Source organism: Peromyscus eremicus, chromosome 13, assembly GCF_949786415.1.
Source record: "Peromyscus eremicus chromosome 13, PerEre_H2_v1, whole genome shotgun sequence".
NCBI classification, from domain to species: domain Eukaryota; kingdom Metazoa; phylum Chordata; class Mammalia; order Rodentia; family Cricetidae; genus Peromyscus; species Peromyscus eremicus.
Window position 1 is genome coordinate 6,432,727 of NC_081429.1, and position 13,382 is coordinate 6,446,108.

The window sequence follows — 13,382 nt, forward strand, 5'->3', positions numbered from 1 at the left end:
TGTCTTCTGCCAATTTGTGGTTTAACTTTTACATGTAAATATTCAATGCAAAAGGAATTTATTTTGCAAGTCAAAGAAGGCTCAGGATGTACTGAATCCTGCCACAGAGGGAGCCTGGCCGTCCCTTAACCTGCTGGTCCATTCTCTGGACTTTGAAAGGAACCATCAGGATGACTGACTTCTAATTTGTGTCTGAATTGGCTTCTGAACACAGTGTTCTACAGTTGGCCTCTGTGGTTTGAATCTCGGGAGCACAGTTTATTAGCTGTGAGTTTGCTCTGGTTGCCCGATGGTCACAGGATTCGTTTGCAAATGCTGTGCACAGCAGCCAGCACAGAATGTTTCCTTGTGTGTGAATATGCCACTATTACGGCTGTCACCTGCCTGTTCTTTCTGTGATTCTGTGGCATCACCACCATTACAGATTCTCTTACTCAGCCTTTTTTTTGGAGATTTCCATGTGTTCTTGCATAAAAACTTGAAAATGTGTTAATCAATACAAAAATGACTTTGGGTTTGATTGAAATTGCACCAAGGGTGGGGATTAATGGACAAAGTATGCTTCTCTTCTACTGAGTCTTCAGGGAAATGATCCAGCAATCTCTTTGTCTAACTAAGGCTTCTCTCAACTCCCCAGTAAAGTTTTACCCATGTGATTCTGGACAACTGGGTATCCGTCAATGATTTCATGTTGAGATTACTGCATTTTCTAGGAAGATAACCTATAACGTGAAATAATAAAATGTTGCTTCAAGTATTTATAACTCTGCTGTTTTAAATCTTATTGTATTTGTTAGCATAGCCAAGGAAATATTAACTAATAGATCTGAGAGAAGTTACCTTCGAGCAAGGGAGAGCAGCCTGAGAGAGATGTGGAGATCATGAAAGAGCAGCCTGAGATGTGGGCAGACAGGGGAGAGCGGGCAGAGATGTGGGCAGACAGGGGAGAGCGGGCAGAGATGAGGGCAGACAGGGGAGAGCGGGCAGAGATGTGGGCAGACAGGGGAGAGCGGGCAGAGATGTGGAAGATGGGGGAGTGAACTGCAGGCGTCACGGACCTGACGCTGGGGATGGAAGAGGGATGGGGAGGTACCAGGAACCAGAACTCAGACTGTTAAGAACGGACAAGGAAAATGGCTTGATGTGTCATCACAGCTTTTCCAAAACTGGACAGGAGAAAGAATGACTTGATCACGAAACAAATCAGAAAGGATACGTGAGATGATACTCACCCTGGGCTATGTAAGTAACCATAAGAAAACAATGGAGACGTAACACACTGTGAATCCGTTCACGTTCAAGTCTAAGGAAATGCGACTATGGTTTAATCACTTCATACTTCTCATTATTCCTTTACCTGCTCTGGGGTCTTGTTGGAAAATATGATGGCTGAGCCCCCGTCTTCTACATTGGGGTAGTCTGGAAATGTACCCGTTAAATTCCTGCAGAGAGAAAGAATGTGAGTTGAAAGAGAAGCGAGATGAATCTCTTTGGTAATGCCCCACTTACCAACCTATGTGCATTAATATCAGTAAGTGATGGCTGAGGGCTGGGCAGGGTCCCCGAGAAGCAGGGGAGTAGGGACAAGCAGCCTGAGGTTTCCTGCCCTGGGGACATGTTGGTCTGAGGTGGACATCGCTCTCTTAGACAGATTCTATTTTTCTTCCTCTGCCTTTTTTCCATTTTAATATTAAAATTCTTTGTGGTTTAGTTTCAACCAAGACAGAAGCACAAATCATTTCTTCCTGTTTAAAATGTAGGGTAAACACAGGACTCTGAAACTAAACAGAAGGGTGGAGCTGTACAAATGGCACGTCCAGCAAGTGTCTGAAACATTCACATATGCTTTAGGAAGTCTAGGCCCCCATGCTTGATAGGGTCCAACAAGTATTTTTTTTTTTTTGCAACCACAGAGAAAGAAGGCGGTGGAATTTAGTGCGGAGAATTACCAAAGGAGGATGTGGTCATTATTTATAAGAGAAACTGACTTTGACATAAGCGCTACACTTACTCCATGTGTAGGAAAAATATACTAGCTGCTGGATTAGAGCCTTTCATTCCCAGAAGTAGAAAGCCCAAGGCTTGGAGGTGGTGGCCATGTTTAACTGCTTCCCAAACTCAAGGTCCTCTTTTCATGCTAAATGATTCTTGAGGACCTCTAAGGGTTTCTGTTTATGTAAGCTGCACAACTGATATTTACTCTACTAGACATTAAACTCAGAAATTCTAAAATATGTATATTATAGTTCACTTTAAAACAATAAACCTAAGCTGGGCGGTGGTGGCACACGCCTTTAATCCCAGCACTTGGGAGGCAGAGGCAGGCAGATCTCTGTGAGTTCGAGGCCAGCCTGGGCTACAGAGTGAGATCCAGGAAAGGCTCCAAAGCTATACAGAGAAACCCTGTCTCAAACAACAACAACAATAATAATAATAAACCTATTATCAGAGGAAGAAATTAATCACTAATCTTATCCATCTCTGAACACTTCGAGCTACAAAAACCAGTTGCCTAGCAAGGCATGCCCATGGCTGCAATAGTGGCCCAAAGGTCATGGGAGTAACCTACCACATTCTGATTGGATATAAGGCCAGCGTCACAAGGCGAAACTCTTACCTGGCACCATTTTTTAGGCCAAGAACCTACAGCTAGCCAGGTCATAGGCCCTAGGGAAGAACTTACTGCTGTTATTCTGCTGAGTGGGAATAGTAGTGAACCAGTTCCTAATGAGTTACCACTACACCCATAGGCGAGCACATTTCTCAACTATCATCAGAGAAGCTTCTATTTGTAGCAGATGGTGATGGAGCTGGCTAGTTTTCTGTCAACTTGATACAAGTTAGAGTCATCAGAGAGGAGGGAGCACCAGTTGAGAAAATGTCTCTGTAAGATCGGCTGTGGGCAGGCCTGTAGGGGATTTTCTTAATTAGTGACTGATTGGAGAAGGCCCAGCCTGGGCTGCGTAAAAAAAAAAAAAGCATGGTAAACAAGCCACAGTGAGCAAGCCAGCAAGCAGCACCTCTCCAAGGCCTTTGCATCAGCTCCTGCCGCCAGGTTCTCGCCCTGTTTGAGTTCCTGTCCTGACTTCCTTCAGTGATGGACTGTGATGGGAAATATAAACCAAATTAACCCCATTTCCCCCAACTTGCTTTTGGTTATGGTGTTTCATCACAGCAATAGTAGCCTTAATTAGGACAGTGATAGACACAGAGACCCACACTGGGCCTAAATGAAGACAGTAAGAGACTGCAGAATGCTCAGCCCTAAATGACACATTTAAATCACACTCCCACCCTCCCAAGGTTCAGGAATCACTGTGGAAGAGGGGGCTGAGAGAGGGTAAGATCTAGATGTAGCAGATGACTTCAAGGGAACAGCATCTTCTGGACACGATGGGGCAGCTGCATTTACAGACTTACAGTGATTAAGACAGTATGCACAAGACCTGAGCAAGCTCAAGCCAGCCCAAACCCTAACATCGAGAGGGGAGGGGACGTGGTCATGAAGATCACCCCTAGCCAAGGAGCTACTGGCAATAATAATAACTACTGGAAGAGGGAGAGTCAGATTTAAGAGTGTAGCTCCTGGTAGGTTGGCTATGCTCTGATGGAAGGTCACACATCCAAGAATATATGAGCAGCACAAAAGGCCTTGAGGCCAACCTGGGCTATAGAGTGAGTTCCAGGAAAGGCTCCAAAGCTATCGACAAAGTCAGGTGGGTAGGGAAGGGGGCATAGACCTTGGAAGAGTTGGGGAGGGAGTGGATATGATCAAAACACATTGTACAAAATTCCCAAAAACTAAAACTAAAAAGCAACAAACAGACAGACAAGAAACAACCAATCATATGTTTGTATAGATACAACTTTATGAGCAATAAGTAGTTTCCAAAGCCATTGACTGTTCAAGTCTATTAGAGTCTGGTTTAATGGAAGCCGGCTGGATGGGCCCCTCTGCTTCCATGCTCCAATATGCTGCACTACGTTGTGCTAAATTCAGGAAGGAAATCTGGCCTCACGAACGGCAGCTGAATGAGTGTAGTTGCCTGTAGCTGCTTGCCGGAAGGAATCAACCATCTCAACGGACTTCCCCTTGTCACTACCTCACTGGCCTGATGGACCTATGGGGTGCACTGGGAATGTCAGGCCTTTGCTCACTTAGAAGATGATCATCCACTGGGTTCTTCAAAGCATTTCATCGCATGGTAAGATTCTATATGGATCATCAATTTGACGGAATCTAGAATCTTCTAAGAGACAAGACTCTGGTTTGTTTTCGAGTTTCTAGGCTAGCTTAACTGAGGTGGGAGGACCCTCTCTAGATGTCATTGGTACCATCCCAGGGGCTGTGACCCCAGACTGGATAAAAAAGAAAAGTGACAGTGCCTGGGAAGCAGAAGAAGGCGGGTCTCCGTGAGTTCAAGGCCGGCCTCAAGGAAAGAGATTACAGACTGAGCAATTTGTATTTGTGTATTCAGAAACACACATGTATGCATGCACATGCACACACACGCACACACACACCACCACCACTGTCAACAACAACAACAATTAATGCAAAATGAGGCCATGAATTTGAAAGAGAGCAAGGAGGGATATATGGGAAGGTTTGGAGAGAGGAAAGGGAAGGGAGAAATGATTAATTATTATCTCAAAAAATAGAGAAAGTACCAGCATTCATTCATTTATTTCTACTTCCCAACTGCAGACGCAATGTGACCAGCGGCCTCATGCACACCCCTCCCTGACTACCCTGCCACCTCAGCCTGCACCCTCAAACTGTGAGTTGTCACAATAGGAAAAGCAGGAAAACGCCAAGGACACCATTCATCAATACCGGGAAGTCTGAGGCTCGGAAGCTCTCGGACTCAGGGTGAGGGACCCCAGATTCACTTCTCAACCCCTGTCGCTCAGTAGTTGCATTTGGAATGGAGGTTGGAACAGTCTTCCTACCACGCTCACTAACAAGACTTCTGCAGGGACCTCCGCAAGGGATGCCATCATATGACTCTCTCCTTGGATTGCTGAACTAGAATTTTTTAGGGATCATGACAAATTTAGTCACACACACACACACACACACACACACACACACACACTTTTTATTGTATGTATATATGTGTGTCTGTGTGAGCATATGCTGTGTGGGTGTCAGAGGCATTAGCCTTCCTGTAGCTGGAGTTACAGGAGGTAGTGAGCCACCTGAGGTGGGTGCTGGGAATTGAACTCAGGTCTTTTGGAAGAGCAACACATGCTCTTAACCTTAATGGTTGAGCCATCTCTCCAGCCTCATGACTTACATTTCCCCCACAAAACCCCAAATTCACATGATCCCATTTTGCACGTTACTTCTTAATTTTAGAATGTATCAATTTTCACAGCAAGAGTTAATATTAAAATTCCACGGTAATTTTTATAAAATAATATTAAATATATTTATCTTAATGATGGTACTTTATGTCTTGTAATTTATGTTCAGTGTGTCCCTGAGCATTCCAAGCTTTGGGATAAGCTCCCATGGGTGTGAGAGCTGCAGAGTCACGGTGCTGATGGCCTTTAAGACGGAACAGCGAATGTTATTTAGGCTTCCATGGTAATTTTGTCATTGTTTATGGGGCTTGATAGCTGTGACTGCAAGGGATGTCCTTCTGGAGCCTCCCAGAAGGAAATGAAGACCCCAAATTATACAGTGTCAGGACCCCAAATTATACAGTGTCAGCACCAAGATGCTTTTGATTAAGAGTGGAACACAAAGTATCTGTCTTGGGGACTCCTAGGCCTCTGCCCCCGACACACACTCTCCCCACGGTCTTGGGTCCTATGGATGATGGACACCTGGACACCGGGACACAGACAGTCACACTATCCATGGGACTGAGAATCAATAGGCACGTAACTGTGCTTCACATGAGAGCACTGAGCGTGGGACCTTTTCAGTGATGGGCACTTGCATCTTTACAAAGTCCTATGGCCAGGTACCCCACCCACCAGTGAGCCACCACCTTCCTGTCACCTCCTTCAGACATGCTTCTGTCCCTAAGAGCTTGGCTTTGTTCGGTAGTCTCCGGCCTTCTCAGGGGCCACTCTTCCTTCTCCCCCCGTCTTCCATACTTCCTCTGCTCCCCCCACATCCCCCCTCCCCTCGTCATCTGCCGTCCGTGAATCCTGCAGCTCCTCCTTTGGCATGCTCACTTTTCTTAGCTCTCACTCCGTGAACTCAGCTGGGAGAGCTGTCCACACGCACGGCCCCGTTAAGAGAGCTCTCACAGGTGTGGAGTGTTGAGCTGTGACCCTGGCCCTGCCGATGCTTACGCTGAAACTCTAACCTCAGCACCTCAGATATGGACTTGTTGGAAAGGAGATCCTTGCAGCTGTGCTTGGTTAAGACAGGGCTCCACCTCACGGTCCCCAGAAAGAACCAACCTGCTGACCCTCTGGGCTTCCTGCCCAGAACCCAGACAATGCATTCCTGCTGCTCGGCCACCCAGACTTAGGACATAATTATGGCAGCTGGGGCCCAGCATCCTAGTATACAGCTTATGGCCTAGCATGGGTTTGCTGTTTTCTAAAGGGCATTCCATCATGATGCTGTGCTTAGGGTTTTTATTGCTGTGATTAAACACCATGATTTTATGCAACTTGAGGAGGAGTTTATTTTATATTATGGTTCCATATTATGGTCCATCACTGAGGTAAGTCAGGGCAGGACCTTAACCAGGGCAGGAACCTGGAGGTAGGAGCTGATGCAGAGGCCATGGAGGGGTGCTGCTTACTTGCTTGCTCCTCATGGCTTGCTCAGTCTGCTTTCTTACAGCACCCAGGACCACCATCCCAGGGATGGCACCACTCACAGTGATCTGGGCCCTCCCACAATAATCATCAATCAAGAAAATGTACCACAGGTTTGCTCACAGGCCAATCTGGTGGAATATTTTCTAAATTGAAGTTCCCTCTTCCCAAATGACTCTGGCTTATGTGAAGTTGACATAAAACTAGCCAGCACATGCTTTTTTGCAGTTGGAAGGCAGAGCCTTATTTCTGGAAAGGTTCTCTTGCCTCAGTTTCCAGTGTTCCCCCCGCCCTGCCCCCACCCTGGGGTCTTCCTCTCTTACTGAGTACCTTCTTTCCTCCATAGAGACAGCTGGTCACATACAGGATGGGCACAGTTCCTGTCCCCTTCTTGGCGGGGATGCTCTGTGGGCTCTCCTTTCTCACACTGATCTCTGCAACCCAATCCTCTCTGTTGGGTCCTTTTCCCACCCACCCTTATCTATGTGTGTCTGTGTGAGCATATGCTATGTGTGGGTGCTGCAGAAGCCAGAGGTCTTAGGTCTCTTGTAGCTGGAGTTACAGGAAGTTGTGAGCCACCTGAGGTGGGTGCTGGGAATTGTACTCAGGTCCTTTGGAAGAGCAACACATGCTCCTAACCTTAATGGCTGAGCCATCTCTCCAGCCTTGTAACTTACATTTTCCCCACAAATTCACATGATCCCATTTTGCCTCAGTTTCCAGTGTTCTGTGTCCACCCCTTACCTTGAACTCAGGGCTCAATCTTAGGGCTCCCCGTTCTCTGTCCACCCTCACAGCCTGTGGTCTCACCCAGCTTGACTCACCCCCCACATGCTCAGCTCCTTAATGGCATCTCCGGTTTTTGCTTCTCCCTGGCTTCACTTTTCCCTGGCTCTCACCTCTCCCTGGTACTGACCCAATCTAGCTGCCCACCCAACACCAGGGAACACAGAAGTTCTGAGATGCGTCTGCAGCCCAAGCCTTCTTGCCACTCTGACTCCCAAACTCCTCCTCCTCCTGTAGAGAATGGACACTTTGTTTCAGACATCCCAGGGAGTGCTCCAAGGAGCACGGCCGGAGTCATCCTCAGCTGTCTCTTTTCCAATGGTTCCACCTTCCCAGCATGTGTTGAGGGTGACTGGTACACACCACTGCACTAGACCCAGGACACTGTCACCAAGCGCTTCCTTACACCAGGAGCTGGCCTCTTCTTACTGTTCTGTGGCCACCTGGGGTAGGTGGCAGGTGAGTGACCCCTTTAAAACATGAGTCATAGTGCGTCACTTCTTTGCTCAAAGCTCACTAATTCTCTCCAAACTTTTGTCCATATCATTAGGTTAAGCTTTGTTCCAGCTCTCTTGGGACAATTGATCCCAGGGCCCCTTGTATTCTTAAGGGGCCTTAAGCTGTCCTAGTTCGGGACTTAAGTTACCTTGTTTCTCCAGTGACCCTGGCCCCACGTGATGCTGCACTCAGCCTCCCTCACCCTGTCTCCTACACCGTTTCCTGCATGTCTAGCTCTGGTGGATCTGGCTACCTTCTGATTCCTTCCTTCATTTTAAATCTGCTCAAATGTCATAGTATCAGACAAGCCCTGCCTAATCACACCATATGGCATAAACAGACCAAGATCGGGTAGAGGCACCTATCTGTGGAATTGTGTTGAGGGTGATAACCTAGGTCTCTCTCTCTCTTTGCAGTCTGGAAAATAGTTTAATAAAGGCAAGAACCTGTTTTATTTAAAATGAACTTTGAGGCAGAATTTTCCGCACAGCTCCGAGATGTTCAATATGCTGAGATTATGCATAATTATTAAAATTACAGCCTTCCCTCAGCTACGATTCTAAAGCCTTGATTATCTCTAAACTTGCACTGTCTTGCTGACACACAGCGGGTAGCAAGCTAGAATGCCATTCCCGAGTTCTGTCTCCTCCCCGCCTCCCCTCGCTTTTCCATTCACGCTGAAATTGCTGGGCAGGCATGGTCAGAGAAAGGCTCTCCAAGGGGGCATCAGAACCTCCAGGGGACCCACCAGCTCACCCGTGTCTCCAGAAAAAAGCGGGGTTGGGGTTGGGGTGGGAGGGAGACGGGAGGGAGGAGTAGGGAGGCGAAGGGGAGGAGGCAGCTAATGGGGACAGAAAGCTTGCAATAGGTGCTGTCTTGGTAAAGCAAAAATACAGAAGTTGTGGACCATTTGTTGACACTACAGGCAAACACTGGTGTATTTTATTAGGAAGGACATTTTCTACAGCAAACTTTGCGGGGTGTTTATGTATTGCATGTGCATGTTCACAAGTGTGCATGTGTGTACCCATGCACGTGGAGGCTGGAGGACAACCTTAGTTGTTGTTACAGGGTCTCCCGCTGGCCTGGAACTCACCGAGTAGGGTGGCCGGCCAGCAAGCCCCAGCACGTCTCCTGTCTACCTTTCCCACCGGCTTGTCTGTTTCACGGGTTCTGGGGGTCAAACTCAGGTTCCCGAGCTTGCAAGGGGCAAATAACTTTACTGAGTGAATTATCTGCCCAGCCCATGATATTCAATTTTTATCAAGACAAATACCAATTTCCAAAAAGAAAACTTTTAGTTATTCCTGAACATGTTTTCTGAAATGTACTGAGAAAATGAAAACACTAAATTTTAGAGATGATTTAATATTTTTAACAGAATGAATGTCACCTCCCCATCACTAAGTGATAAATCACCCCTAGACTGTTGAGAGACAAAACCCCCGAGGGCAAGCGTGCCAGCCCGGGGGAGCCTGGAGTGCTCATCGGTGCTGGCGGCCACCATACTCTAGCTTTGTGAGCTGTGGTGCCCTGGAGCTCCACCGGGGTGGGAAAAGCTCTGGAGAGCAGCTTTTGACATTTCCTTTTCTTCTCCTGGGAATGCTTTCATCCCATCTTCTCCAACCCCACTCCTCCTCCACTGTGACTGTGGCCTTAGGACCTGGCTTTCATTCCCCCGTCTTGATGCTCTCGGATGTGGTAGTGTCCCTGAGCCTGCCTCGGTCTCAGACACCATGGAGCCCAGTACTGCCTCCAGTTTAGCTAGGGCCAGCGGGTCTGCCAGCATCGCTCTTCCAACAGGGGATTTTCTACCTCATTTGTGAAGCATTTACCTGGCTTCTGAGAGACTCAGACAGTAAATATTGTTGCCCTGTCCTTCTGTGCATTAAAGAACACACTCCTGTACCTCTCAGCTCCGAGGCAGAGGTTACACTGGACTCCCGTGGGGAGCCAGCAGCGAGCCTTTCCTGCCCTGCCCAGACCCACCCAGCCCACCTCAGCCACTTTAGGTTACAGCCCGTGGGCATGCAGGCCAACAACAGCCTGTTCCTCAACGTCGGATGTTCTGTGTGCAAGGGACACTTTGCCGGAGTTAAGTTCTCACGGTTTTAAGCAGAGAGAACAGAGCTGTGCTGCACAGTCACCACGTTCTTCCTCCCATTGAGTGTCTGCAGGATGCTGGAAATGCACTCAACACTGTCAGTTCCTGAAGTGACTATACGGCTCTTAGCGGGAAGGATCCGCCAATGGGACGATCACCACTCCTTGCTTTTGTTTAAGAGCTAAGGGGACAACTGGCGATCCCCTGCCCATGTGTCTTCAGGGCCTGCGGACAGGTGAAGGCCTGGGAGTGGGCTGGAGCAGGGCTGCTGAGTTCCTGAATCCACTTCAGTATCGATTTCTTCAGCACAGCAAGTAGGAATGATATATCAAACGCAACAAAGCACAGAGCAAAAACATTTGTAATCACAGCAACTGTCATACTCGGCTGGTTTCTCTCCTGTAGACTCTTAATACTGAATAGGCCTCATAATTTTTGCAGTGAGTTTGCCCAATTTTATTTTATAATATTTACGCTTCTGTGGCGTCTTTCCCAGGACATTAAATTCTCTGTTTCTGTTACCAGCCAGCTCTAACAATGTAGTTACCATAACTGTATTTTTATGTTCTGGCTCCCTTTTAAAAATGCATTTATCAGAAATTACTCATCCCATATGTCTGTCAGCTCCCAGGCCGCCCTCTTAGTCCACTGATCTACATTTATGCTTTCTTATTAGCACTAAGCAGCTCTTATTTTTCTTTATAATGTACTTTAGAATACATGGTCATTTGTTCTTCTTCGTTGTTCTTAGATTCTTATTTCAATCCTAATGACTTTAATAATTATATTTCCTGTTCCACAAATAATCCTGTTGGGATTTTAATTGAAACTGTTTTATCCCTATAAATCTCCTGGGGTCAATTCATCGTCTTTCCATTCAGCCGGCAGCAGAGTCCATCTCTCCGTCTATTCAAGTGATTCTTCTGTCTCTTCACGGCCCACTCTCATCTCACATAGGGCTGATATTTTCCTTGCATACGTTGTCCATCATTATGTAACGGTATAGTTCCCCATTCTCTGTAAGACGCTGATTCTTGTTATTTCCCCTTGGTACTATCCTGGTTATTAACTCTCATTTATATCATGGCAGCAGTTATGGGCAGGGACAAAGGTTGTGCCCAATGTCTGTGAAGTGTGTCTCTCTTGAGAACACAGCATCTTTGACTCACCCGTTCATCCTGCATCTGTTCATTCACAATATGCTCATTGAGTACGTGTGGTGTGCTAAACAGTGCCTACGGCTCTGAGAAAAATCCTCAGGGAGAAGATATAACAGTCTCTCTACACCTAGCCTACATCTTGCCACACTTAAACTAAATGCCATTACAGTTTATGCCCCTTCTCCCATGCCTTGGCTTTTCAGATAAGAAGGGGACATTTAACTTGATCAAGCAGAGGTGATCATATGACGCCATTCACGTCCAACTTCCCTACCATGTAACTGTATTTGTAAGGATGGGTATTAGCATTCTAACTGTACATCTCTTGGAAAGGCCAAAGTGCTTTCTGAAATAACTGAATGAATCACAGAAATTCTGGAAGTACGAACCTGTGGGAAATGAGCAATCAAAACAAAACAGGATGTCATGGACTCCGCAGCAGCCCATTCGATCCTGCAGGGTAAGAAACAATATGAGTCCAGCCCACTCCCTGCCCCTTCACCAACACCTGGAGAATTAAAAACAGAACACTAGAGACAATTCTGAGAGCATTAAACCCCGGGCAGGCTCTCCTGAGCTAGGGAGAAGGCTTCCTGTGAGGCTTCCTGTGAGGGGGAAGCCGCACAGCCTCTGACAAAAGGCATCCCTGGGTGCCCGAGAGCCCAGGATGTACTTGACAACAGCACAGGATGTCACACTTGCATTTGGGGCCCTGGACGGGACTGTTATGATACTGTGTGTGTGTCTATACATGTGTGTGTGTGTGCGCACACACGTATGCACGTGTGTGTATATATATGCAGTGCATATGTGCATGCATATGCATGTCTATATGTGTGTGTATGTTTGTGATCATATGTATGCATGGGTTTGTGCATGTATGAGTATATGTGTGTATGTGTATATGCATGTGTGTGGGGTGTGCATAGGTGTATATGCGTGTGTGTATGTGTGTGTGTGTGTGTGTGTGTGTGTGTATTGGGGATTGCACCCAGAAGCATGGTTGTGTGTATGTTAAAACATACATCTCTATAACTGAGATACAGCCTCAATTTTAAAATATATACATTTTTTAAATTTTGAGACCAGGTCTTGCTAAATTGCCCAGGTCGGCCTTGAACTCATTCTGTAGCCTGGATAGGTCTTGAATTTCTGATCCTCTGGTTCCAGCCTCCCGAGTAGCTTCCCAGGTCTGTGCCATCAGACCCCTCTCTGCTTTAGGATTTTAAAGGACAGTTACACACTTGGTGTGGTGACATCTCTTGTGACAGCAGGGAGGAGGCTGAGGCAGACAAGCACACGGCCCGGGTAGATGCCAATAAACTGCACTTACAATAAAGCTTCAAACCAGATCAGGGAGCAGCTGGGAGACTAGATGTATGATAAACAGAGTTCTACTGGAAATGGGGAAAGCTGTGTGGTAGTCGCCACTAACGACTCCTGTGATGGGGCAAAGTAGGAAATCCCCTTGAGTGGCCTGGACTGCCTCAGCAGATAAAGCCCCGCCCCCAGGCAAGCCTGGCTATCTGAGTTCCATCCCTGGAACCCATGGGAAGGTAGGAGAGGGCTCACTCCACAGAGTTGTCCTCCCACCTCTATCCACGTGCTATGGCATGTGCACACACACAAATAATAATAATAATAATAATAATAATAATAATAATAATAATAAATTTAATTTAAAAATCTCCATGGAGACCAGGGCATTTCCGTCTCTGCAAAACCTTAGGTTTGTTGTTTTAAAAATAGGAACCTTGTGCCCAAGAAACAATTTTTTGTATTTTCTCTGACTACAGGAAACTCTACTATTTACATGTGACAAATGATGGGGGCCCTGCTAACTTCTTATAAAATTTATTCAGTGACTAATGTTGTCTTTCTCACTAAAAATACGGTGGAAATAGAGTGCTGTTTTCCTGTTCTTTTATCTGAACACGCTGAAGGGGAGACACTCCGGTCTCATATTTTTCTGTTAACAAACGGTAGGTGTGGTGCGCTTGGTCAAGTTAGGGCCTATTAAAAATTTATGGATATTGTCAAAAATT

General features: G+C 46.6%; 1 protein-coding gene across 1 annotated transcript in view; it reads right to left on the reverse strand.

The window, feature by feature from the left end:
- Iqca1 (IQ motif containing with AAA domain 1) overlaps nt 1-13,382 on the reverse strand; it is a 130,420-nt gene that overhangs the window by 77,755 nt on the left and 39,283 nt on the right. Inside the window, exon 7 of the mRNA XM_059278225.1 lies at nt 1,358-1,442. Within this exon, the coding sequence (XP_059134208.1) occupies nt 1,358-1,442 (85 nt within the window). The remainder of the gene's footprint in view (nt 1-1,357; nt 1,443-13,382) is intronic.